This window comes from Sorex araneus, chromosome 7 (genome assembly GCF_027595985.1).
Source record: "Sorex araneus isolate mSorAra2 chromosome 7, mSorAra2.pri, whole genome shotgun sequence".
NCBI lineage: Eukaryota > Metazoa > Chordata > Mammalia > Eulipotyphla > Soricidae > Sorex > Sorex araneus.
In genome coordinates this window covers 60301279-60325990 of record NC_073308.1, presented here as the reverse complement: position 1 = coordinate 60325990, position 24712 = coordinate 60301279, and the positions used below count along the sequence as shown (strand labels likewise).

The following is a 24712-nucleotide window of genomic DNA, read 5'->3' as shown; positions in this document are numbered from 1 at the left end:
CCCTCGCAGTGTCAGCCCCGCGTCCCGCTCCCTGTGCCCTGCACCCTGCACTGTCCGACCTCCCAGCCCAGCTTCACCCGCCGAGGGCACAAGAGAAGCACATCACCGGGAGGAGTGTGGGGAAGCACGGAGCTTGGTCTCCCCTGGGAAACCTCCCCGCAGGTGAGAGAGATGGCTGTCTGAGGAAGTGCAGGGGGACACGGGCCCCTCTGAGGCCTGGTGGCCAGGGAGGGAGCAGGGCCCGGGGCCTTGCTGGGCACAGCCCGCTCTGCCCTGAGCACCTGGAGAAGCGGCACAACATCCCCACTCCCACCCTCCACCCCGCCCCACCGAACACACTCGAGCTACTCAGCACCTCCCAACCCTACCTGTACTTTCTGAGTCACAAACAAATGCTCCTTCTTTCATTTCCCCCTCAATTTTTCCTCCCCTCCCCCCTATGCCCCCTAATTTTCAGGTAAGCACAATGACTTACAATATGGTTTATAACAGAACCTCAGACACCCGGTGTCCGACACTACACGTGCTGTCAGCGTCCTCCACCAGGGTCTCCAGGTCCCCTCCCACCGCCCACCTTGCCCCCTCGGCAGGCCCCGTTCTGGAGGTGGCTTCTCAAGGGCTGTCACTACTGGCTAATGGGTGCTCCCCGACTGTGCATCCTGAGATCCCACATCGGCAAGAGCTCATGCTGTCCCTCTCAGCAGGGCAGTTCCATCCATACTACAGCAAAATGACATAATTTCATCTTCTCTTACAGCACAGTAGCGTTCCATTGTGCACAGAGGCAGCAGTTTCCTTACCCACGTCTCTGTTCCTGTTGGGGGGGGATGTGGGTCCCACGTGGGTTCTTAGGTTGTTTCCAGAAATTGGCTATTTGTGAATAGTGCTACAATGAATATGGGAGTACAAACGTCTTTTCAAAGTTGTGTTTTCTAGGATTTTGGGGTAGATAACAAGAAGTGGAACTGTTGGGTCATAACGAAGCTCAATTCTTCACTGCTGTTTATTCTGGGGACCACACCTGGCAGTGCTCACGGGTCACTCGTGCCGGTGCTCCGGGGACTGAACTGGGGTCAGCCACCTCTAAGGCAACTGCCTGACCAACAGCTGGGCTATCTCTTGCGACCTTGGAAATCCAGTTCTTAAAATTTTGCAATTGTTTTCCACAGAGGCAGAACCAGACAATATTCCCGCCAAGCGAGGATGAGGCTCCTTTCTCCTCGAAGCCCCGCATCCCACGGGACTCCCTCCGATCACGCCACATTCCCCTCCACACATCAGCACTGTCGCCTCACACACCTGAGGCGCACTCCTTACCCCAGCTGAGGCCTCTCTGGCAGAACCAAGCAGCTTAGCTAAGCTCATCTCTTGCTTTTCAGTAAGAGAGAAAACATGTTCTATTCACCGAGGGGCTGAAACTTCCAAGTAAGAGATAGCACACAGATTGCCTCTACCCGCTGAAATTCACACCAGACCACGCTGTCCTAGAAATTCTTTTCTGATTTAGAGTTTCTACTGCAGGTAAGGCTCTCCCCTGTGCCTCCTTCCAGACATCACTCATTAACCAGAAAGAACCTTCTGGAAGAATAAGACACCGGGAAGCAGCGACACATACCAACAAAAGGGCTCTGCGACGAGGGACAAGGAGAGATGCTGAGCATACACAGACACAACACGGTTGCTAAAGGAGAAATTCCCTCATAATATATGTATAAAAAAAAACAACCCTGCATGCCCTTTGTAACAGATAAATTCTCCAGTGACAAGCCTACTGGATAATCCCATAATCACGTCCCGAATCTCTTTTTCAAGCCACTGCTATTATTCTGCTCATGCTAAACCGGGGCAAAGGCCACCCAAAGCTTGAGTCTAGAAAAAGGCGAATTTCAATCCCGGCAGGGCGGGGAGGGAGTTCTGCTCAACTTACGGAAAAGTGTTCTAACTTCCCTGAAGGCACGCACCCCTCCTGGGGAGGCCGAGAGCCCGCTCCCCGCCTGATCGGAGGAGCAGAATCCCCTTTGTTCCTCCCCAGACAGGCGCCGCTGCTGCAGGAGAGAGCTGTCAGGAGCGTCTGCCTCGCCAAGGAGAGGTTCACTAAATCCTCCCAGAAATATTGTGCTTGAACTCTCGGGCTTGGCGGAGTTGCCGGGACGAGATGAATAGCACTTTGCTCTCCCCTTGGGTGGTTTTTTTATTGGATGGATGAGGCGGCCAGTCAGCTTTCTGTTTGTCTTTGCGTGTCAGGCCCGTGATGAAGCCTCTCTCAGCGATGCACCGTTTCAGAGCCGGGTTGGAGGCGGCCGTGGGCATCTGCCAGTGGGATGGGGTACGCAGTGGAGAGCGGGGCTGGATGCGGCCGAGGTGTGACTGGCGAATTCGGACCCAACCCTCGGCCCCCTAACGCCAGCTCTTTAGCTCAGAAGAGAAAAACAGACTGTAAGGTTTGCTCAGGACCGAATGGCGGCTGGCTGAGGAAATGGTGACATTCCCAGGATCAAAGATCACCGTGCCCCCTAGTGCAGAAGACAGGACGTGGGGCCCATCTGGCGCCAGGAAGCCACCAGGCTGTGTTCTATGCTTCCTCACATGACCCCTACAGGTCCCCAACCACAGCACGGGTCCCACTGGTCTCTGTTCCCTTTTCCCGCTTAGTCTCTCCCAGGACGAGGCTCTGCCCCACATCTTCAGGGCGGGTGTCTGTCTGCCAGGGGCGCACCCCATAATAAAGTTCTCCTACTTCTTCACCTCATTCGTCTCTGTCCCTGTGTCTGCACTGGGTGAAGTCTCCAATCTCTCAAGAGCCTCTCCTTGGTCCCGTGCAGGTCACTTTCCTTCTCCTTTGGGATGGGAAAATGCCGAGCAGCGTGGGCCGAGACTCTGGCGTGTCTGCTGCACGTGGTGAGGTGGCCAGTAACTCGACAGGAAAACCCTATGAAGGGGAGTGTAGCGAGGCCATGGGGGCTCCCCGAGCACCCTTCCCCAGCGCTGTGCTCGGCGCTGCTGAAATTCTTCCGTGTGATTGAAAGATACTCACCACTGCTCCCATCTCCCCACAGCCCCAGTCCACAGCTCCACTCGGCAGCATCTTTGCCACGTTCTATCCTAACTCCCCCAAATATCTGTTTGATTTAAGCCCGGGCCAATGCTGCTCTCAGGCGCTTAGGAAGCCACCACTGAAACCAGAGTAAAGCAAAGCACAGGTGCAGGGGTCCACTTGCCTCCGTGGCCTCCTCTGGGGAGGATCCCCAACTTGCCCTGGCCCAGGGCCCCGGAGGCAGCTGCCTTGGGAGCTGACCACTCGCTGGGAGGCTCTCCGGCTGGAGCAGGACGAGCGAGGCTCCTCCATGCCAGCTCTGAGTCACATGCCTTGGGGGACTAGTGACAAGGCGGCGGTAAGGAGGAGGGTGGGTAGCGGCAGGCACGGCAGAAAAAGGGCCCCAAGTCCAGGAACAGCTGGGAATGTGGGAGGGAGTGGCCGGCAGCTCTGAGACCCGAGATTAGTAACCTGGACCCGGGAAAAGGCTCTTCAAAGGATTCAGTGCACCTGCGAGAGGGGGGTCAGCTGCCAGCCCCAGGGTTGGGGGAGGTGGCACAGAAATTTTTTTTCCCCCACGTATTTTTGGCTTCCATGGTCAAGCTTTAAAAAATGTTTCCATCTTTATTGACTGGAGGACTCTGATTTAGAGTACTGTAATGACGGTTTCATGTGTACATAATTCCAACACCCTCTCATCACCTGGTACCCATTTCCCGCCCCTAAGGCCCCTCTCTTTCAGCCCCTACCCAGATATGAAAAATATCATTCCACATCTGTCCCTTTTCTTCTGTCTAATTTCACTATGATATCCTGCAGTTCCATCCATGTCAAGGAAAATGACATGATTTGTCCTTTCTTAGAGCTACGGAGTATTCTATTGTGGTATTCTATACCCATTCATCTGTAGTTGGATACTTGAGTCATTTCCTTATCTTGGCTATTGTACTTGGTAATGGATGTATTTTTTGGATAGATCTCTAATGCTTTCCCTAGAGGCGGATCCAGGCAATATTCCCAGTGGATGAGGGTTCCTTTCTTGGCACATCCCACCAACACTGGCCATTTCACGACTTTCTGACACGCATCATTCTCACTGGTGTTTTAATCTGCATTTCCCCCGTCCTGACAAACACTTTGTTCATCTCCTCACCCTGTTTTTGGATGGGAGATGGCACCTTTTGACAGAAACAAAGAGAGGCCCCTGGCAATGACCGCAGTACTGCATCTACAAGAATCCACCTAATTCCAAGAATGACCCCAGGGACTGGTTCTAGCACCAGCTGAGGACACTGAGGCACAATCTCGCTTATCATCAAGATAGACTGAGTCAGAGCAGGGCTCAACCTGGAATCAGTGCCCTCCCCTTTTGCACTCCTGTGTCGTGCTGCCTCTGGAGACATCCCGTCTGTCCCCACCTTCCTGAACATGGAAAGTTCACACCCGCTGGGGGCCAGGCATGGTGTGAGGCAACTCATCCCCCAAATGCACATCCCACTCAGACAAAGACAACGGTGAAGGGAAGCGGGCACTCCCCGGCGGGGTGTGGGCTGGAATCTTGCATGCGAGAATCCCTATCGGGGCCAGTATGGTAAATCATGGTGTTTTCCAATAAAATTTTTAAAAATTGAAAAAAAAATGCATGCCCTCAACATTTCCCATTATTTTATTTGCTAGCTGCCAGCTGTTCAAAGTTCTTAACATATTAAAAATGTGGCAAGAGGCCCTCGGCAATTAGCTTAGAAATTAGGAGAAAATGGCAAGTTCACATGGTGCCTTAGCCAGCAAATACCTCAGCTCTGCCTGCCACAGGCCTGACTCCCGCTGCCCTGGCTGGCCACACAGGGTTCCTGCAGGGGTCCCCGGGATGGGAGGGTGACTGACCCTCTTCTTCTGCACTGTCCCAACCCCTCAGAGACCTTCGCATGACCACATCCTGTCTGCTGACCCTGCGGACGAGGCCCAGAGCGCTCCTGGAGTGTGGGATTTGGTGTCATGAATTCTGATCCTGAGGCTGGGGGGGAGGGGTCTTGCAGGGACTGACCAAGGCCCTGCAGATGCAGATGCTGCTGCTTTACAAGCGAGGCTGCCCCTGGCACCAAGAGTCTCTGCAGAAGCCTCGGGTTGGGGGTGGCCCCACCCAAGCATTTCTAGGGACAAGGTAAGGGGCACCAGCATGCAAATAGACGGTGGCTCTGGTGACCTTCCTGGTTCCTGTCACTTCTGTGAAGTCCAATGCGGAAGGCGAGATGGCTGACACAGACCCAAGAGCTCTGCGGGACCGGACCTAAGGCTGGTGCAGGGAGAACAAAGGACACGGGGTAAGGAGCAGGGCGGCAGGGAGGGAGAGGAGGAGCAGAGGAGCCAAGGGCTGGCGCCTGCGGGCAGCTCTGAGGAGGGGCGATCCCCTCTGCTCTTCACAGAATCTCAGGCAACAGGTGGGGCAACAGGCAGGGCAGAAGAGGCGACTCAGCCACTGCCTGCACCCCAGGGGAGTCTCTGAGAGACCTCAGTGGGGAAATCAGAAGGGAATCAGAGGCCGGCTCACTCTCTACTCGAGGATGCCCGAAGGGAGGTGGAATCTTGCGCCCTCACGGCCTCGAGCAGGGAGACGAGACTTCTAGCCTGGAACCAGAAACACCCCCCGCTGAGGCCTGTGGTCTTATTTGGGGCCCCCACATCCACCTGTTCAGGGTCATATTCCGAGCAGGACGGAGGAGGTCCTAGCATGTGGGCAAAACCCTGGTTCCCACAGCTCTTCTGTGACATGCTCCCAGCCGAGCCGGTGGGGCGTCATGCCTGCGGTTCACTTCAGGGTACCGGTTCAAGTCGGGGAACAGTCTCCCTTTCAGCCGGCTCAGACGAAAGTGAGAAGGAGTTTATAATCTTTGAGCTGTGTTAAGTCAAGAAGAGACATGGGGAGAAACCAATTTGGGAATAAGAGCTTCCCTGGGATAATCAAAATTCAAATAATTCAGGTAATAGACATTGACAGCAGACAGGCGACGCGCTGCGTAGGGAAGGGGCCAGCCCCCGTGTGCTGTGGGAAATGGCTGAGAGGACGGATGGCGTTTCCCTGCACCCCGTCCTCTGCCGCCCACTGGGCGGGTGCCCAGGGAACCTGCCTTACTTAGCACTCTTGGGCGGGAGCTTCTCCACAGCCACCAAAATGCAGGGTTTGCGCCTCACCTCCCAAAGCGGCTTGGAACCCAAGGAAGTGGATTTTAATTGCCCCCCAAAGGAAATCAGTCCACTAACAGGAAGTCTGGCTTGGGGGCAGATTAGGGACAAGCCCTGGGTCCTGCGCTGGGCACTCAGCATCTCCTGCTCCTCCTCACTTGGCAACACGGCCCCAGGCAGGCCCCATGTCCAGAGATGCTTCCCTCAGAGCACCTGCCCCTTCCTTTGACACACACATGCTGCTGGCGTGGCAGGGGCAGGGGCAGGGGCAGAAGATGCATCTTGTTCTTCATCTTTACCAAGAACAAAATAGTGGCGGTTCCCCCACACCACCATGTACTGCCCGGGGAACCCCTTTCAGCCGGCAAGCTCCGGGTGCAATTTGATAAAATAAGGAATAAAATCAATTTTGAAAATTGCACGGGGCTGAAATATGGCGCGCGCCGGTGTTGAGCGAATGGATTTTCCTTCAGCGGTAGTTAGAAGTCGAGTACTTGGCTCCTCGGCGCGTCCGGGTAGTCGAGAAAACAGTCAATTCCGTTTCAGCTGCCCTTTCAAACTATTAGCTGTAAAGTAGCTCTACCGGTGGCCTACGCGGATATTCATCACGGGGAAATTATTGTATTGGCAATTCATGCGGAGGGCAAGCATGGAACCCCGGGAAGCAACGCAGGGAGCTGCCCGCCCGCCACGGCCGAGGCCTTCCCACGTCCCCCGGAGGCACTGAGCCCTGTCCAACATGCTGGAACCCGGCGGGGGCTAATCCGTCAGGGAGCATGAGGCCTTCCTGCATATCCCCATATCCAAGGGTCACCCACCATGGCCGGCCAGGTGCTCAGCGGGGGTCACAGTCACACGCTCATCCTTCCCTGGGGCCTGGCTGCGGTTCCAGCTGGGCGCCACCGTGCGGCCCTCCCTAGCAGAGGGTCCTCTCGCGGGGGTCTATTTTGGCTTCAGAGCGGATGCTGCCGTGTCTACTGTCTCTGGAGTCAGGGGCTTAGCCGCCCCCCCACCCATGGGAAGGGAGTAGCAAACCCCCCCCCACACACACATGCCATCTGCCTCAGCACTCCTAACTTGAACCATCAGAAGCAGGTCTGGAATCTGGGGGTCTCCTTGTTCACAGGGTCTTCACCCTTAGCTCTTTCTCCCCCAGGACTCCACAGGGCCAGCTGCCTTGGAGCCCGGCCCAGGGAGACCAGAGTCACCCAACAGAACCCCTGGTCCCTGCACTCGCCACCCCCCTCCCGAGTGGAGCCCCCTGGTGCTGAGTCACTCGGGAGCCGGGGCTGCGTGGCAGAGCGTGTACGGGGGAGCAGGAGAGACAGCTGCGGAGGAGAGCTGACAGCTTTGGTCTCTGACTGACACGCGCTGCTCGGAAGAGACAGTCCTGGTTTCTGCTCTGCCTTCGAGTTGCCTGATTTCCACCCAACCGAGCAGGCTGGACGATGTTTATTTATAGGGCGGCCTGGCAGCCTGGGAACCGAGAGGGGTGGTGGAAAGTTTTCAACGAACCAGGTTCCACGGCTGCTGCGTCACGAGGCACCAGTGGGATGGCAGGAAACATTAATAGCAGCAAGGCACGGAAAATTCCATCCCTATAAATGATGCTGGCCGGCAACGAGCAGGGACCCTGGAGTCAGTCTGCACCGACCCCCACCCCCCGCCCCCAGGCCCTGAGGTCACTGAACACCTCAGACCAACCTCAGAGGTTTTGCTTCCTCACCTGCAAAATGGGGAGAACCTCAGCACTGGCCACGGCCATGGGGCGAGAGGGCAAATATAAAGTGGCCTGAGAAGTGTAGAAGGAGAAAGCAAGTCACTGACTTCCACTCCATCAGGGAAGGCGGAGACGAGGAGAGACGGGGCCCCCTCCCCCCAACACAGCCTCCCCTGAGCACGCCCTGGAGTTATCTGCTGGGGAAAGCACAGAGGCACGGGGCGTCAGTCTCTCTAATCATGGCTCTGGACACAGCCAGACACCAAGGGGGGTGCTCTGTGACTGGGTCCTCTCGGCACTCAGAATCCCAGACCTGCCCTGCTCAGGGCAGGAAAATAAGAAGGGGCTGGGGAGGATAGCACAGCAGGTAGGGCCACTGCCTTGCATGCAGCCGAGCCAGGTTTGATCCCCCAGCAACCCAAATGGTCCCCCGAGCACTGCCAGGAGTGATCCCTGAGCACTGTGGGCGTGGCTCCAAAACAAAACAAAAAACAAAGAGAGAGAGAGAGAGGGAGGGAGGGAGGAAGGGAGGGAGGGAGAGAGAGGGAGAGAGGGAGGGAGAGAGAGAGAGGGAGGAAGAGAGAGAGGGAGGGAGAGAGAGGGAGGGAGGGAGAGAAAGGGAGGGAGGGAGAGAGAGGGAGAGAGGGAGGGAGAGAGAGAGAGGGAGGAAGAGAGAGAGGGAGGGAGAGAGAGGGAGGGAGGGAGGAAGGGAGAGAGAGGAAGGGAGGGAGGGCGGGAGAGAGAGGGAGGGAGGGAGGGAGGGAGGAAGAGAGAGGGAGGGAGGGAGGGAGGGAGGGAGAGAGGGAGAGGGAGGGAGGGAGAGAGAGAGAGAGAGAGAGAGAGAGAGAGCGCAATCCAGGCAGTGGGATCGTTAAGGAAGTGGAAGCTGTGGGTGGGTGAGACCCTGATCGGGAGAAAGGCTGTTCGGGAGAGCTGGTGAGAGAATCTGAACATAGACTTGACTTACTTCCATTTCATCTGGCCCTAAGGGGCGTGGAGGCCAGAGTTAGAGACCAGGGGCCGTGCATGCAGCCACCGGCTGTGGGTTGCTGGGCCAGCAATGTGGGTTCTCTGGCGCCGAGTGCCAGGGTACCCCCTCACCCCCCCCATCAGCTGGTGGGGAGGCAGGGGGTGGGGAGAGGGTAGGGGGTTGAGGCTGGAAATAGGCTTGTTTTCATGGTCTCTCCCCCAGCCCCCCACCTCCTCCTTCCCAGGCCCCAATCCTCCAGCCAGCCAGACACTGGGCCAACTTTCTCAGTGCCCACTACGTGGCCGACAGTGGGCGCCGAGGCAGCCGACCCGAGTTCCATAAATATCAGGGACAAATGAGCAGAGCATAATGCAGTGCTTAGTGCACAGTAAAACGACAAGATAAATGAAAGGCTCGAGACAAATCCCAAAGTTTTTATTATCTGTGGGCAAGGTGCGGATGTGGGGGGGCGGGCCTGGGCTTAATGCTTAATTTAATAAGCCGTCCACAGGCCCAGGGCCCGGAGCGGGGGCCCGGAAGCGCACCTCCACTGCAGCTATTGATTTAATGAACACTCCTGGGCACTCTTTAAATTGAAAGATGGTTCATTAGATCTGTGCATCTGCCCTTCTCAGCAATCTGTTGTGTTTCTGATGAAGGCAGGGAAAAACACGAGCATATCATTTTAGAGTGTGTTATGAGCAACTCGGCTTCCAATGATTACAAAGTCATCAAGAGCTCCGGACGCCTAATTTCAGGAAAACAATTTGTCTGAACTGTTCTCTCTCCATTCCTCGCCTCACGCATATTGGAAATCTCAAGCACTAGTCCTTGAAGAAAAAAAAAAAAACCTAATCACCTAGTACATTATCTGGAAGCTATGAAACTAAGCATATTCTAAAGGGCTCCCACAAAATAAGTCCTCTGATAAAATGCCTTCAAAATAATTTCCTTCCTTTTTTTTTTTTTTAAAGTAGGGATGGGTGTACATCTGGCTGTGCTCAGGACTTACTCCTGGCTCTGTGCTCAGGAATCACTCCTGGCAGAGTCTGGGGAACCGTATGGGGTGTTGGAAAATCAAACCCAGGTCGGCTGCGTGCAAGGCACATGCCCTACCCCTGGCCATACCATCTCTCTGGCCCAAATATTTTCCTTTCTGAAATTTCCCCTCTCTGCTGAGATTCGATTATCACTGCCTCCACCACCCTCTGAGCTCTCATCTTATACTACACCCGAATCGGTGCAGTCCGCTAGGGAGGCTGGGTATAGTGTCATGCATGTGTGTGTGCATGTAAGTGTGGTGGGGGGTGCAAACAAACTCTTGTAACACAAAGAGAACATAATTTGTTTTTGGTACTTGTCCCTGTATCAGTACCAAATGCACAGGAGACGCTAATAAAAGTGCTGAACTGCATCAAGGAAATGGCTTCCCTTTCCGAGGGCCTGGGAGCCTGGATTCGCCCAGTGGTGCCTCCCGGCAACCCCCAGAGTGCAGCACTATGAGGGGCAGGTGTGGAAGCCAGGATGCTCAGGAAGAGGGCACACAGTGCTCCGGGGAAGGGTGCACCACGCCCCCAACCTCTCCTGCTTGCACGTTGGCCTGATGCTCTGCTCTCGGAACACAGTTCAGCCTCCCGAGAGGCTCGAGTGCTTTTCTGTTTCCCGCCCACGAAGGCTGACACATAAAACAGCTGCACCCCTACCCGTCCCGGGCCCCTCCCTGACACCACAGCCGGGAGCACAGGGCCGGTCATGCAAGCGGGCCGCATCACTGCTGCTCCACGGGCCAGTTTCTGTCCAGCTGTGGTACTGTGGGGGCCAGCAGTCAGCACCTGCTCTCTCTCCCGGCCCTGGCCGCCGTCTCTAGGCAGCCAGCCTGAGTGTCTGTCTGTCCAATGTGCAATGTGGCAGATGTGGGCCGGGACCCAGCACCGAGCACTGCGCCCAGGGCTCATTCCAAGAGGGCGGGAAACTAAAGGGAGCAGAGTGGCGGGGCAGCTTCGTCAGAGTGAAACTCAGTTTTGTGAATCCTACGCAGGAAAGCCCCCTGGCCCGTGAGGCCCCAGGTTCCCAGGTGCTCCGTGGGCGACACGGAGCCCGGCGCGAGGCCCCGCTGAGGACTCGGCGGAGTAACAGGGCGAGCAAGGCTGAAGGAAGCGCCCTGGCTTCAAGGCACCGACCAGCACAGGCAATAATCAGGAACAAAATGCTGCGGCCGCTGGGGCCCGGGGGAGGCAGGGCTCAGCTACGGCGGGACACAAGGCCCCGGATTACTGGCAGGAAAGGAGCCTTTCACGCGGGCTTTCACCTCTCACAGGCGCTAACTGATGGACAGTGGAGAGCAGTGTCAGCCGTGCATCAAACACTCACCTGCCCGCCTTGTCTGGGGACCGCCGGGGCCCCTGTAGCACACAGGAACTCCTGGGGAAGGCCTGTCTGCCTTTCTAACATCCCGGCATACTGACCGCTGACCAGTTAACCGCCAGAGCCCTGAGTTCCCACAGATTCTGCTGTCCCAAAGTGCGGGCCACACCTGGACCCCGAAAGACACAGCCGCAAACAGCCCACCTCCTCTGGCCATGTGGAGGCGGCTGCATGGGATGCCGTGACCTCTGACCTCCGAAGCCACATCCCTTCAGTGTGGCCGAGACAGAGGGACCCACCAGGCTGTCTGTGCACAGTCTCGCACAGCACTCCACGGCATCGGGCAGACCCACCCAGCCCCCCCTGCCTGCAAGGACATGCGCCTCTGCTCAGACTCCTGGCGACGGGCATGGAATCCGACTTGCCTCCACCGCTGCTCAAATCACCCGCCGGCCAGTTTCCTGCCCGAGTCCATCACAGCTTAGCCCCATGGGACACCTCAGACCCCCTACACTGACATCCTCGTGTCTAGCTGACACATGGGGATGCATCCGAGCTCCCCCCCACCTCTCCGCCCCGCCCCCCCCCCCGCCCACCGAGTCTTGACTGCAGGGAGCAGCTGACCATCTCTGTACCGGCCGAAGCATCCCCCTGCGCTGCCGTTTCACCTTCTGGCTGGATGAGGCGTGGCTGCCAGAAAGGGAGGCCTGCCAAGGCCCCTGTTCCCTTGTGTCTGCCCGCTCGGAGCCCCCAGGCCACCACCAAGGGCACTGACCCCCCCTCCACCCCCGCCCCCGTGGACACCTACCAGAAGGGCGGCGCTGTGCCGTGGCAGCATCCCGTACCGCTGCACCAGCTTCTCTCGGGTCACCCTGGGCAGCTCGGGCAGCTGCTGGCGGATCTGGTCGATGTTGACGACTTGCTGGGGGTCGGCGCCGGCAGGCAGGGACGCGGAGTCATAGAGCACCAGGGGCGGCAGGTTGGGCTCGGGCATGAACCTGGGCAGAGAGCGCAGAGGGGCCTGAAAACCGGGAGCGGTATATGGAGGAAGGGGAGCTCGCGTGAGCAGGAAGGCGGCCGGGCCAGCCCAGGCGACTTGTCTGGCTGTGGCTTTTAGGGTCCCACCCGGCGGAGCTCAAAGCCCACTCCAGGCTCAGCGCTCAGGACTCACTTCTGGTGGGTTGAGGGACCGTGTGGGGTGCGAGGGATTGAACCCAGGTCAGCCGCGTGCAAGGCAAGCGCCCCACCCGCTGTGCTATCCTTCTAGCGCCTCCCTGCAAACGGTTTGTTTTTAATGTCCCATAAGTTCCACATTCCCTGCTGCTCAGGGACGAGGCTGGCCAGGAGCAGGCTGCAGGCCCGCGCCAGGTGTGTGTGTACAGGAGAGGGAAACGGGGCGGCGGAAACGTGCACGAAGCTTCCGTCAGACAGAGAGACCGGGAACAAAATGAGAACAACTTACTCATTAGGGCGAAAGATGACTTTTCCATTTTTTTTTAAATTGCTATTTTTGGGGAAGCAACCCTGGAATAGATGAAAAGTCATAGGAGAAAAACTCCTGGAGGGGTCGAAGAGATGATGGAGTTTGCCTATGTGCTAAGTGGCACTCGGAGGGGAGGGTGGAGTGAGGGCCCTCGGGAGGGAGGCTGCTCTGCGGGGCTCACGGGGAGGCCGCGTCCACTGACGCCCACATGATGCACGGCACAGAGGGTGAGCTGGGGCTCCGGAGGCACCCACAGGGCGCCTGGACGCACCTCACAAGACAAGACACAGGCTGGGAGACGGGAGTCCGGGGAGGAGCTTATAGGAACTCTATTCTGCTGTGCGTCTAAAATTGCTCCAAGAGAGAGAAGGACAGAGGCTGCCATAGAGACAGGCTAGAGGGAGGGGGGCCCGGGGGACAGTGTGGCAGGAGGGAAACTGGGGACAATGGGGGTGGGAAATGTGCACTGGCGGAACATTGTGTGACTGAGACCTGACCGTGAGCTCCAGCTTTGTAGCTCTGTATCTCACGGTGATTCAGGAATAAAATAAGACAGCTCTGAGAAACACTGCAGAAAGAGCAGCAGCTGCCCCTGCTTGGATCTGGGTAGTCCGAGCTTCGCCTTCTGTCGCCCTCTGGATGAGGCACAGGGAGACGCAGAACCCATGGGGGTCACTGGGGAGAGCTTAAAGGTGCCGGGACCCCGTCACCTCGGCTTCCTAAACCCCACGGCGGCCCCGACTGAGCTCAAAGCCGCACTCCAGGCTCGGCAAGGAAACCGCCTCAGCGGCAGTGAGCAGCGCTGAGCAGCACAGAGCCCAGGGGGCCTGGAAGGTCGCCGTGCAAAGGACCAGCCGTGAAAACCATCTGACTCTGAGACGCAGGAGCCGAGTTTGCGGGAAGAGGCACACGGGGGTTTACATGCTGCTTCGACCCCACCCGGCGCCTCCCCAAGGGAAGGAGCTGAAGAGTCCTGCGTCTCTGTACCCGGCTACCATCGTGGGGAAGAGGAGGTGTGACGCAGAGGAAGCCTGTTCTTCCCCGCGAGCAAACATCTTATCTCTCTACTCAGTGGTGCCGAAGAGAGAAGCCTGAGACCCAGACACTGAGTGCCGTGCCCCGGCCCTCGTGTGCGTGGGGGATGGGAACCCGGGGGAGGGACTCCCGGTGGTGGCAGGAGGCCGGGCCCCTCCCTGTGATGCCCAGCTGCCCAGGCCAGCAGCTCAGCACTGGGGCTGGAGGAGGTGCTGCTGGGGTTTACCCAGCAAGCCAGGTGCGATGGGAGGGACCTGGGGGCCACAAGCCGGGCATGCACTGCCCCCTGCACTGACTCCTCAGCCCTCCACGTCTCTTCTTGTCTGTCAGGTAACCTCCACCTGCTGAGGTCTTGGGGGACACGCCCCCAATGACATATTTTCCCCATTCCCTTCCCTGCTGCTACTGTGTCGACTACTGAACGGAAGGATCGGACCAGCCAGGCTCGCACCCCGGCCGCCCTCCCCAGTATCCCAGGCACAGCCACGCATGCGCAGAGGGAGAGCGAAGTCAGTCACCGAGGCACCTGGACACCAGCAAATCAGGAAAAGGGCTTTTCTCCATGGTCAAAGACGGGGCTCGAGGTTTACATCACATGACATGCAAGTCCCGAAAGCCACCAGCACCACCATGCTGACATGCAGGAGGGTTGAGTGCGGACCCCCGAGGGCAGCAGGTACCCACCTGTAGTCCTGTTTGCCTTCCTTGTCTCGCATCGACACGGTGCACCTGGAAGAATGGACAGGAACGTCACCAGTGGTGCATGTGGCACCGGCCAGGGCCTGGCACCGGCAGACAGTGGGTGACGGCTGCCAGGAAGGGGCGCGGGCAAATCCAAGCTCTTCTAAGGACACGTTTAAGAAATATTAGGGCCGGAGAGATAGCACTGTGGGGAGGCTGTTTGCCTTGCATGTGGCTGATCTGAGTTTGATCCCTAGCATCCAATACGGTCCCTGAAGCCAGAGGTGATGGCTGAGCACAGAGCCAGGAGTAACCCCTGAGCATGCTGGGTGTGATCCTATAAGAAAATACAAATACTAAAGCAATGTTTGTAGCACTGTAGCACTGCCTTCCCGTTGTTCATCGATTTGCTCGAACAGGCACCAGTAACGTATTCAATATGCCAAAACCAGTAACAAGTCTCACAATGGAGATGTTACTGGTGCCCGCTCAATGTTTGTAAAAAAAAATTAATTTTACAAAATGATTTTTTAAAATGTTGGGTCACACTCAGTGGTACTCAGGGTCTGTTCCTGGCTCTGTGCTCAGGGGTGACCCCGGCAGTGCTCAAGGCACCCTAAGTGGGGCCAGGGATTTGAACCAGATAGGCCACATGGAAGGCAAGCACTTTAGCCCCAGTACTCTCTCTGCAGCCCCTGGAAAATAGTAATAAAGAAAGAAAAATATTTAGTATGATGTTGTTTAAAAAAATTGTTTTGACAGCTCCAGTTTGACCTGCTGAGATGAGGCTTTTGAGCACTTTTCTGCTGACAGATATAAAATCCTCAAAATCCAAAGCCAGGAACTGAGTGGGGAAATGATCACGGCACCAACAACCAAAGCCCCTCCACAGGCGGCTGCTTCTGCCCCTGGGCTGAGTTGGCAGAGCTCAAGTCTAAAGAATAGCACAGCGGGCAGGGTGTTTACCTTGCCCGAGGCCAACCTGGGTTCAATTCCTCTGTCCCTCTTGGAGAGCCCGGCAAGCTACCGAGAGTATACCGCCCGCACAGCAGAGCCTGGCAAGCTGCCCGTGGGGTATTCGATATGCCAGAAACAATAAGAACAAGTCTCACAATGGAGACGTTACTGGTGCCCGCTCCAGCAAATTGATGAACAACGGGACAACAGTGCTATAAGGCTACAGAATACAAGCAAACATTTGGGTGGCCAGGTGGGACTGCTGGGAGCCAGGCAGGGTCTGGAGCTCAGGGGTAGACCCTGGTCTGGTCTGGGTCGGGTCAGGCTTCTCTGCGTGCACAGGATATATTATCCAGGGTGGGGGGCGGGGGGCGAGCTCCCCAATTCACCAAGAAGGTAACGAGAGCAGAGGCTAAGGCCCTCCCTGGCAGTCGCATGAAAGGGCACCAGATGCCAGGGCCCCTTCGTCCATACTCACCCCAGCCTGTAATCAAAGGAGCGAGTCTCATTCACAACTTCACCTCCATTCTCAAGTTCACTGATTTGCCTTTGGATTTCATAGTCTAAAATAAAACACAGTAATTTGGTGTCATATTTTGATTCCTTTCATCCAGGCAAGTAATAATTAGAACTCTTCTTCGATCTTGAAGTCAAAAAAAAATAATCAAGAGGGGAGGGATTTCTGACACTTCTTCCCTCACGTGCTCCCCTTCCCTCGAGCTGCCATCCCAGAATACGGAGTTGGAAAAGGGCTGTTTGGAAAATTCTGAGCCCTCCTTTTGGACTTATTTTTGGTGTGTGTGGGAGGGGGTGGGGCCCACACCTGGCGGAGCACAGGGCTTACTCCTGGTTCTCAGCTCAGACATCGCTCTGGCAGGCTTGGGGGATCATCTGCAGTGCGGGAGTTGAACCTGGGTTGGCGCGTGCAGGGTGAGTGCCCTGCCCACTGTACTGGTCCCTCTTTTCTCCTTTTTGGGGAATGCTCAGGGGCGGGAGATTAGGTGACCCGGAGGAGACTGTATGCTGGCGAGAGCACTAAGCCAGCCGACTCCTGGGCTCGCTGCCTTCCCAGAGCTCTCACTGGGATCTCTGACTGGGGCAACAGGTCTCCGATATTATCAGTAAAATATGCATATGGGCATTTGTACATTTTTCAAGTGACAGTCTAGAATTTCCATTCTACACCCCAAGGGGTCTGTGGCCCTAAGAGCCCTGCCTCCTCCCCATGCAACGGCCGAAAGGCGGGTCAGAGGTAACCATCCGAAGGGCACTACCACTGCTAAGCTTCCCCTGAAAACAGCACTAGCGTCCCTCAAACTCCCCAGCCCACCAGCGTGTGCCCAGACACAAACCCTTATCTGAGCAAACAAGAAGGGTCCCCGCCGGCCCCTGAACAATCAGTTTTCGGTCCTCTTGGCTTTTGATCCAAGGCTCTGGCTGCTGTGGACCAAATGCAGGAGGGCCCAATGCAGGGGAGAGATGGGGGGAGACGTGGGCGTGGCCAGTCTGAGTCGGGTCACGGCAGAACAGGGTCCTGGGATTCTACCTTCCTCATGGGTCCTTCACAGGCTAGAAGGTCAGGGACAGTCAGGACTGCAGAGGGGTCTCCTTCATGGGCCACCGGGCAGGATCCCACCTGCAATCTCTCGGCTTCTTCATTTGGGCTATTACCCTCATCGCCTCTTAGAATCACAGGTCTCAGAACACTCACCCAGTGAAACGTGACTTTCTTCTATCTGTTCCAAGCTTCCCCTTCCCAAACCTAGCGAGCCAAGGGTTCTCCCTGGCCCAAACCTTCCGACACGCGGATCCCACCTCCAGTTAGGGAACGAGAGTCCAACCACTCCATTCTGTTCTGATCTGGGGAACCTTTCCTCACCCCTCTTTGTTGTGTTTATGTTTTGGGGCAATACCTAGAGGTGCTCAGAGGTTACTCCTGGCAGTGTTCAGGGGACCATTTGGTACCAGGGACAGAACGGGGGTTACCCGCATGCACAGTGAGTACCTGACCTCAATATTACCTGTCCATCCCTCCCTTGCACTCTTCTGAGTGACAGAACATTTTAATGTCTTTTTTCCTGAAGAACTGTCAACTCAAAAAGTCTCCATCTATGGCCATACCACTCTGAGTGTGCCCGGTCTTGTCTGATCTCAAAAAGAGTCTCTGGGGCTGGCTTGTTATGCCCACACAGAAGAGCGTGGCTGCGCCTGAAGAAGAGCGCGTGTTTGCTGCACACCGGGAGCCGACTACCCACCTGTGCAGCAGCAGCACTGTGTGCCCCTGAGGTGGGCTCCACACCCCACTGTTCCCACCACCACTTCCCCACTGGCTGCCTTAGGTTTGAAAGAGAACGTTTATTCTCTGTGATGTCTTCCCCTCCCTTCAAGACTCACAGGTATTCATGGAGGGGGGAGTAGGCAGAGGGCTTTAGGGGGCCACATATGAATGTGCTCAGGGCTTATTCCTGCCTCTGCATTCAGGAATCACTCCTGGCAGCCCTAGGGGACCATACTGGCTGCCAGTGATGGAACCCAGGTCAACAGTGTGCAAGGCAAACGCCCTACCCACTGTACTATCTCTCCATCGCCCACAGCTGTCCATTTCTGTGGGACTGCCCCAGATGTTTACCTGGCTCAACTCTTCCTGTCTAATTATTATGCACTTGCCAACACTAAAATACCCACAGCATGTGCTCCAGTAAGACCAATACTTGATTACAGAGGCACATGCAACCTATTAGCAAAAACAGTAAGAAGCAGAAAACATGCTGTCCGGCGAGATCAATTATGGCCAATCTAGAATGAACAAATGCGTCTGCAGGAAGTTCAGGCTCTCTGCACAGTACCTGGAGAGCCGGGGCGGGAATCGGAGAAACAGAGCTGCAGGACTCTGCAGACTCTCTTACGAAGAAGTGGAGAACTTCCCGCCCGCTGGACTCGGCTCTCAGCTCAAGCTGCTTCACGCAAAGCACCTGAGGAGAGATGCTGTGTGGGGGCCCCTGAGCTGAGGATCCCAGAGGTCTGGGGACTTGCGTTGTTCTCTCGAATACCCCCACTGCCTGACACCAGAGCCCAGGCGGGGCCCGTGAGAGGAGAGACCATAGGATGGGGCAGCACCTGCATCCGTTAGACCCCGCATCTCCCCAAAGCTTCCCCCAGCCTTGTGCACAGGCCCAGCCGTGCACAGACCTGGTTGTGGCTTAGCCTCACAGGCTGGGGCTGCCTCAAGACACGCGGCTGGAAACCGTCAGGAAGAGGGATGTCAGGCGGAGCAGCCGACTCACGCTCACTCACCGATGGCTTTGGCCAAGAACCTGGCGCTGTTGAGATTCTTCACTTCCGTCCGCACCCCCAGAGGCTCCCCAGAACGATGCACAGATACGTTGGCGTCCACTCTCAGCTGGCCCTCTGTGGGGGGAGAAGGAAAAGCCAGTCCTTGAGACGGGCTCGGAGGCATCACGGTCTCTTAGGGCAAGAGAGTTCCCGAGCAATCACTGGCTCGACAGTCACGGCCCTGTACTTCAGAGTGGCACCTGGCTGGGTATTTCAGTTGTGAGTGTGTGTGCATATTGCGGGCACTGATTAGCTTGCAGAGGAGAGGAGGATCTGCACCACAGAGTGGCTATCGAGATACAACTTCTTTTGTGGCAAACTAAAACACACAGAGTCCCACTTTTCATATGGAGACTTCCTCTGTGGTTCTACTCTGCAGCCTTGGCCGGGCCATGGCCTTGGGGATGACCACCCACGTGGCAACCCTACGGCCATTCTCAAGGGAACATGGATTTCGGCCTCAAGTCCAGAAGACTTATAAGAGTCTTGGAGAATTTACCACTCAAGGGTATAAGCTGGGCCTGTGGCATCTGTAATTACCTCCTCCCTCCAGCCACCGTGATCACCTCCTCCTCCAGCCACAGTAATCACCTCTGCTACTGAGGGACAGTTAAAGACACTGCAGTAGTGTACCACCAGGAGTGATCCCTGAGCACAGAACTAAGAGTGAGCCACTATGACTAAATCCAAAATTAAAACACACAAAAACAACTAAGTATGGTCTGAGCCATAGCAATTGCAGGGCACTTGCTTTGCACGTAGCACCTGGTTTGACCCCTGGCACCCCATAGGGCCCGGCAAGCGTCACCAGGAGTGATCCCTAAGTAGAGAGCCAAGAGTAAGCTCTGATCACTGCTGGGCGTGACCCCAAACCCTAAAAGCCCCGCAAAACAAGACCATCTTTCATCATTTAGAATCTACATGGGTAAGAAGTCAAAGGCTGCTTTCCACGTCCCCAGGGAAGACACCACACACACAGACACACACACACACTCGCACACACGCAGACACACACACATGCATGCAAGCACACAGACACACACATGCACACACACACATGCACGCACACACAGATACACACACATGCACACACATGCATGCAAGCACACACACACATGCACACACACGCATGCAAGCACACAGACACACACACATGCACATGTGCACACACGCATGCAAGCACACAGACACACAGACATGCACATGCGCACACACAAACGTACATACACACTCATATGCATGTACATACACACTCATATGCATGTGCACACACGCACACACATACATGCACACGCGCACACATACAAATGCATGCACACACTCATATGCATGTGCACATATACGCGCACACACATAATAGGAGCCATTCAGTATCCTGCATGCTGGAAACCGGGTCCACTAGCCTGGAGTCCAAAAGAGCAGCGAACATTAACAAAACGTCTATCCAAAGAAGACAAAATGCCTTTTAGACAAATTAGCTAAATTGCTTTGAATGCAAAAATGCCTTAGCAGTCAGGCCCATTTCTGAGCATTCTGCAAAGGGTGTGTGTGGGGGGGAACGGGGAGGGCGGTCAGGGGGCTCCATTCAGTCACATGCTGCAAATGTTATCCAGCTCCACTTCGCCCCTGGAGAATACATTTACAGCAGCCCAGCTGAAGAACAGTGAGGCCGCGTGCGTCGTAGTTTTGCACTCACACATCAGAAATACAACATCGGGATAGAAAACCGTTTCCGTAAACAGCAGGGGCTGGAGGATTTAGTGGGAAGGGCTGTGAAGCAATCTCATTCTGAGCACTGAATATTCTCCAGAACTTACATAACAAGTCTGACACCGAACCCCCCACCAACCCCACAAAAGGAAAAAAAAAAGTCACCCAATTTTATGGAGTCTATTTCATAAAGCTTATTCATGCACTGTGATGGCAAATCTCCGGAGCAAAACTGTTGCTTGTTGTTAATAAAAGCACCTGCCTCCCGCTTACGGAGCGCAGGCACTAGCGAGAGCCGGCCTCTCTGCACACGAAATCCCCTCACCTCCCACGCGAGCACCAAGGACAAGCCCGTCAGCTGGCTGTCCGGCATTTCAGACCCCCAAAGCAGAGCTCTGGGTCCACCCCACGCCGGCCCCCCATAAAGCCATTCTTCTCCCACTTCTTCCATCCCAGCTGCCACAGCTCCCCCCGCCCTGCCCCCGACTCTGTCTGCGGGCCTCCCTCCCCCGGCTCCCTCCTCTCCCTCCCACACACCATCACTGAGGGCTGAGGAGAGGAAGCAGAAGGTGAGATGCCAAGAAGTCGGACTCCACGGTCAGGAGGCGTTACTGTGACGACCCAGCCAGAGCCCACATCAGTCACGTGCACTGGCGTGGGGTGCAAGGGACTTGGGTTACCAAAACGAGCAAAGCCGTGAAGGGCCAGAACAGATCAAGTCCTGGCTACGTGCGGGCCCTGCTCCGGGTCCACGGAGGTTCTGATCACACACCTCTGAAACACGGCCCACCCTGGGCCAGGAACGATGCTTCTGGATTGCACCAGGGTCCCTACATCAGCTTAAGTCAGAAAGAGGCCCCCCACCTCCCGTCGATGGACAGTCTCGAAGGAACTCTCCGGACCCAGCCCGCCAGCTAGCCTGCCTCCCGAACCGCCATCGTCGGCCATCACCTCTGACTGCTAACTCGATTGTGTATAAACGAATCGCTGGAATTCCCCAACAGAATGACATAGTGATTAGAGGCCGCTGGCCTGGCCATAAAGCGGAGCCTGTCCACAGGAAGGTGGCCGTCAGCGCTACTGACAGGGAGCTTCCCTGCAAAAGGGCTTTAGTAGTGTAATCCAGTTTCCAGGTAATCGAGTTAGTCCAACCGGTCATTTAAATCTCGTCCACATGAGGGGCAGCCGGATAGTGGAGATGCCAAGGGGCAGGAATAAGAACTCTTGGGGGGCAGGGAGGGGGCATGGCAGGGTGGGTAACCGGTCATTTAAATCTCGTCCACATGAGGGGCAGCCGGATAGTGGAGATGCCAAGGGGCAGGAATAAGAACTCTTGGGGGGCAGGGAGGGGGCATGGCAGGGTGGGTAACCTTGTCCCTGCCTCAGACTGGCAACATTCTCTCTCCCGGGCCCAACCAGTGCACCCAGACACGGATGGCAGCACCCAGGCGGGTGGCAGGAGACACAGCGCATGGCCGGGAGCCTAAGTAAAGTCAAAGGGGAGAAGAGCAGTGAGCATCCAGCACGGTGGGCACAGAGCCAATGAGGACACTGGGAGAATCCAAAGTGATGTTCTAGGAGCTGCTAAGTGGTAACTAACCTCACAGACACCTGGGGCTCTGGGCACTGGCTTCGAGGTGACTCGAGGCCCTGCGCTAGCGGCCGGGCAGGGTTTCACCCCAGGTCAGGCCCTCACCGTCCACAGCGGCCCAGTTCTGCCTGACAGTTGCCCCTCAGAATCCTGACGGCTCGGTCCCAGGTGCCCCAAGACATCCAAACCCACAGCCACGGTCCCACCCCTTATATAAAGGGGCTGAATATCCCTTTGCTGAACCGTCCACCGCACAGCCTCTCGTGAACCCGAGAGCAGTCCAGGAAACCTCCTACTCCTCCCTCGCTCGATGCTGATGCTGTGCAAATGCTGACTGTCCTGTCTGCCGCCACACACGACGACAAGGAAACACGTCCACAGGCGCTGGTCTAGCCAGCCACGGAAACCCTGGCTTGGCCGACGCCCAATATGCACCTGGAGCTGGAGAGGGCCATCTCCACCAGCTTAGTGGCCCTCCACGCCGCTGCCCTATGCTGCCACCAGGGAGCCGGGCTCTTGGGTGCTTAACATGGTGGTGCTGGCATAGACCACCACTGGGGCTCAGGCTTGGATAGGGCTTAATTCACACAAACTGCAGCACCAGCTCGGCTCTTGCTCTCTCCCTCGCTCTCTCTCCCTCCCTCTTTCTCTCCCTCTCTGTCTCCCTCCCTCTCTCTTTCTCCCCCTCTCTCTCCCTCTCTGTCTCCCTTCCTCTCTGTCTCCCTCTCTCTATCATTCTCTCTCCCTCTCTCCCTCCCTCCCTCTCTCTCTCTCTCTCTCTCTCTCTCTCTCTCTCTGAGAAAAAAGAGGATAATCAGTGGCCGCCATAGACCCAAGTTTCTGTGGCACGAGCAGTGTAGTGCACGCTGCATCCCTGCACCCTCATCGTCTGGGGTGGCCTGCGCTGTCTGTCACTCCTGTCTCAAGCCAAGGTCCACGTTCTCAGGCTGAAGGCAGGCGAGCACTGTAGTCTGGGAAGTGCAGACGCACTGGCATCCCTGCCGCACACTCTTCCCCCCTCGACGTTCACTGCCAGAGGGTTCTTTTCTGTTTCCCGCAGCTCATCAAAGACCTCCTTGTGCATGTAAAAGAAGATGGAACCACTTCAATCCCGACTGGGCTGCAGAGGAGACTCAGGTTTCCGACACCTCCAGGTCATCATAAGGGAACCGCGCCTGCTTCTTAATGTCATACACGTCATCATGCCCATCCCTCGGGAGTCAGAGTGCCTGCATGCGGCGACTCGACCCAAGCACACACACAGCCCCAATGCTCAGGCCGAGGGACACGGCCCAGATAGCTCAGCAGCACCAACACCCAGAGAGCAAACTTCCCGAGGTGCCGCTAGAGCAGCTGGCGTTTTGCCCGAAAGCTCCCTGGGCATCCACAGGCCCTCCCGGCAGGGGCCCGAAGTTGCCAGGCTCTGACCTGAGGAGGCGGCAGAGACATGCGGGGCCCAGGAAACAGCCCGTGTATAGGGCATATGTCCGGCATGTGCCCGAGCCAGGTGCTATTCCCAGCACCACCCGGCACCCAGAGCATCCCTGGCACAGCCTGGAGGTCCCTGAGCCACGGTGACTCCCCGCACGGACCTCATGGCTGGGTGGCCTGCGTGTCCCCAGCACTGCGGGGCCCAAGCAGCATCTCAGCCCCGGGCCCTGTCACTGGCCTGATGGCCCAGTGGGCTGAGACAGGGGGGGCCACCTTCGACTTCCTGAGCAACACATGGATGCCCCGTCCCCTGGCAGGTGCAAGTGCACAGAGAGCCAGACCCCTGGAGACGCCGGGAGCCCTGCACTCCCCCAGAGCACTTTGGAAGTATCCCTGCCAGTCTGTGGCTGCGCCCAGGCAGAGCTGTCGCATCTGTATTTGACAGCAACAAAAAGTGTCACAACAAATGCAATTTAATGAACCCTCTCAGCTGTCACTGACTGATGAGCTCTTGCCTATGGTACAGCTCCTGGCAAGGACCCAGATGGAGCCGCTTCTCTGCTAACAGGTGGCCTGTTTCCGATGACTCTATAGGTCTGGGCTGGGGGCGCGGGTGCAGGGGGCGGTAAGAATAATAAAGAGACTCAACACGGTGCATAAATGCATGAAAGGGTCACCATCCGACCTGTACACATCGCCCCGATGTCCTGTGGGTCAGAGAGCAGCCAGACATCCAAGATGGACTTAAGTCCTCTCTCTAAGCAGAGCCTCGTCTCTGGAAAGCACCCGGGCAGGCAGCTGACCCTGATGCCAGCACGAGGTGGTGTGGCTGTGACCCGGCGAGGGAAGCAAGTCAGGTGCCCACACTCTGAGGGGATCATGTGTCACTCAGAGGGTTCCCTCTGTGGCAAATGTGGCATCACAAGTCCAGGTATCTCTTGGTGATGTGCAAAGGAACTGCACAATACGAAAGGGTTGGTGAATGGTGAGAAGGGAGCGCAGGGCGAAGGACCCGTGGGTGCTGTCAGGGGTGTTGATGGGCACCCAACCTGGACCACATGTGGTGGCTGATTTGACAGTGTCACATAAAAACTGGCCACAAGGTGCCCCACCAACCAGTCACATATTCTCCTCTGTATGTGTATGTGTGTGTGTGTGTATGTGTGTGTGTGTGTGTGTGTGTGTGTGTGTGTCTACTGAACTTTGTGGGCAGCCCACAAAAC

At 56.5% G+C, this 24712-nt stretch overlaps 1 protein-coding gene across 1 annotated transcript in view; it reads right to left on the bottom strand.

The window, feature by feature from the left end:
• GATB (glutamyl-tRNA amidotransferase subunit B) overlaps positions 1 to 24712 on the bottom strand; it is a 62493-nt gene that overhangs the window by 6064 nt on the left and 31717 nt on the right. Inside the window, exons 6-9 of the mRNA XM_055144853.1 lie at positions 18719 to 18832; positions 15903 to 15987; positions 14471 to 14515; positions 12077 to 12266 (exon numbers count right to left, since the gene is read on the bottom strand). Of these exons, the coding sequence (XP_055000828.1) occupies positions 12077 to 12266; positions 14471 to 14515; positions 15903 to 15987; positions 18719 to 18832 (434 nt within the window). The remainder of the gene's footprint in view (positions 1 to 12076; positions 12267 to 14470; positions 14516 to 15902; positions 15988 to 18718; positions 18833 to 24712) is intronic.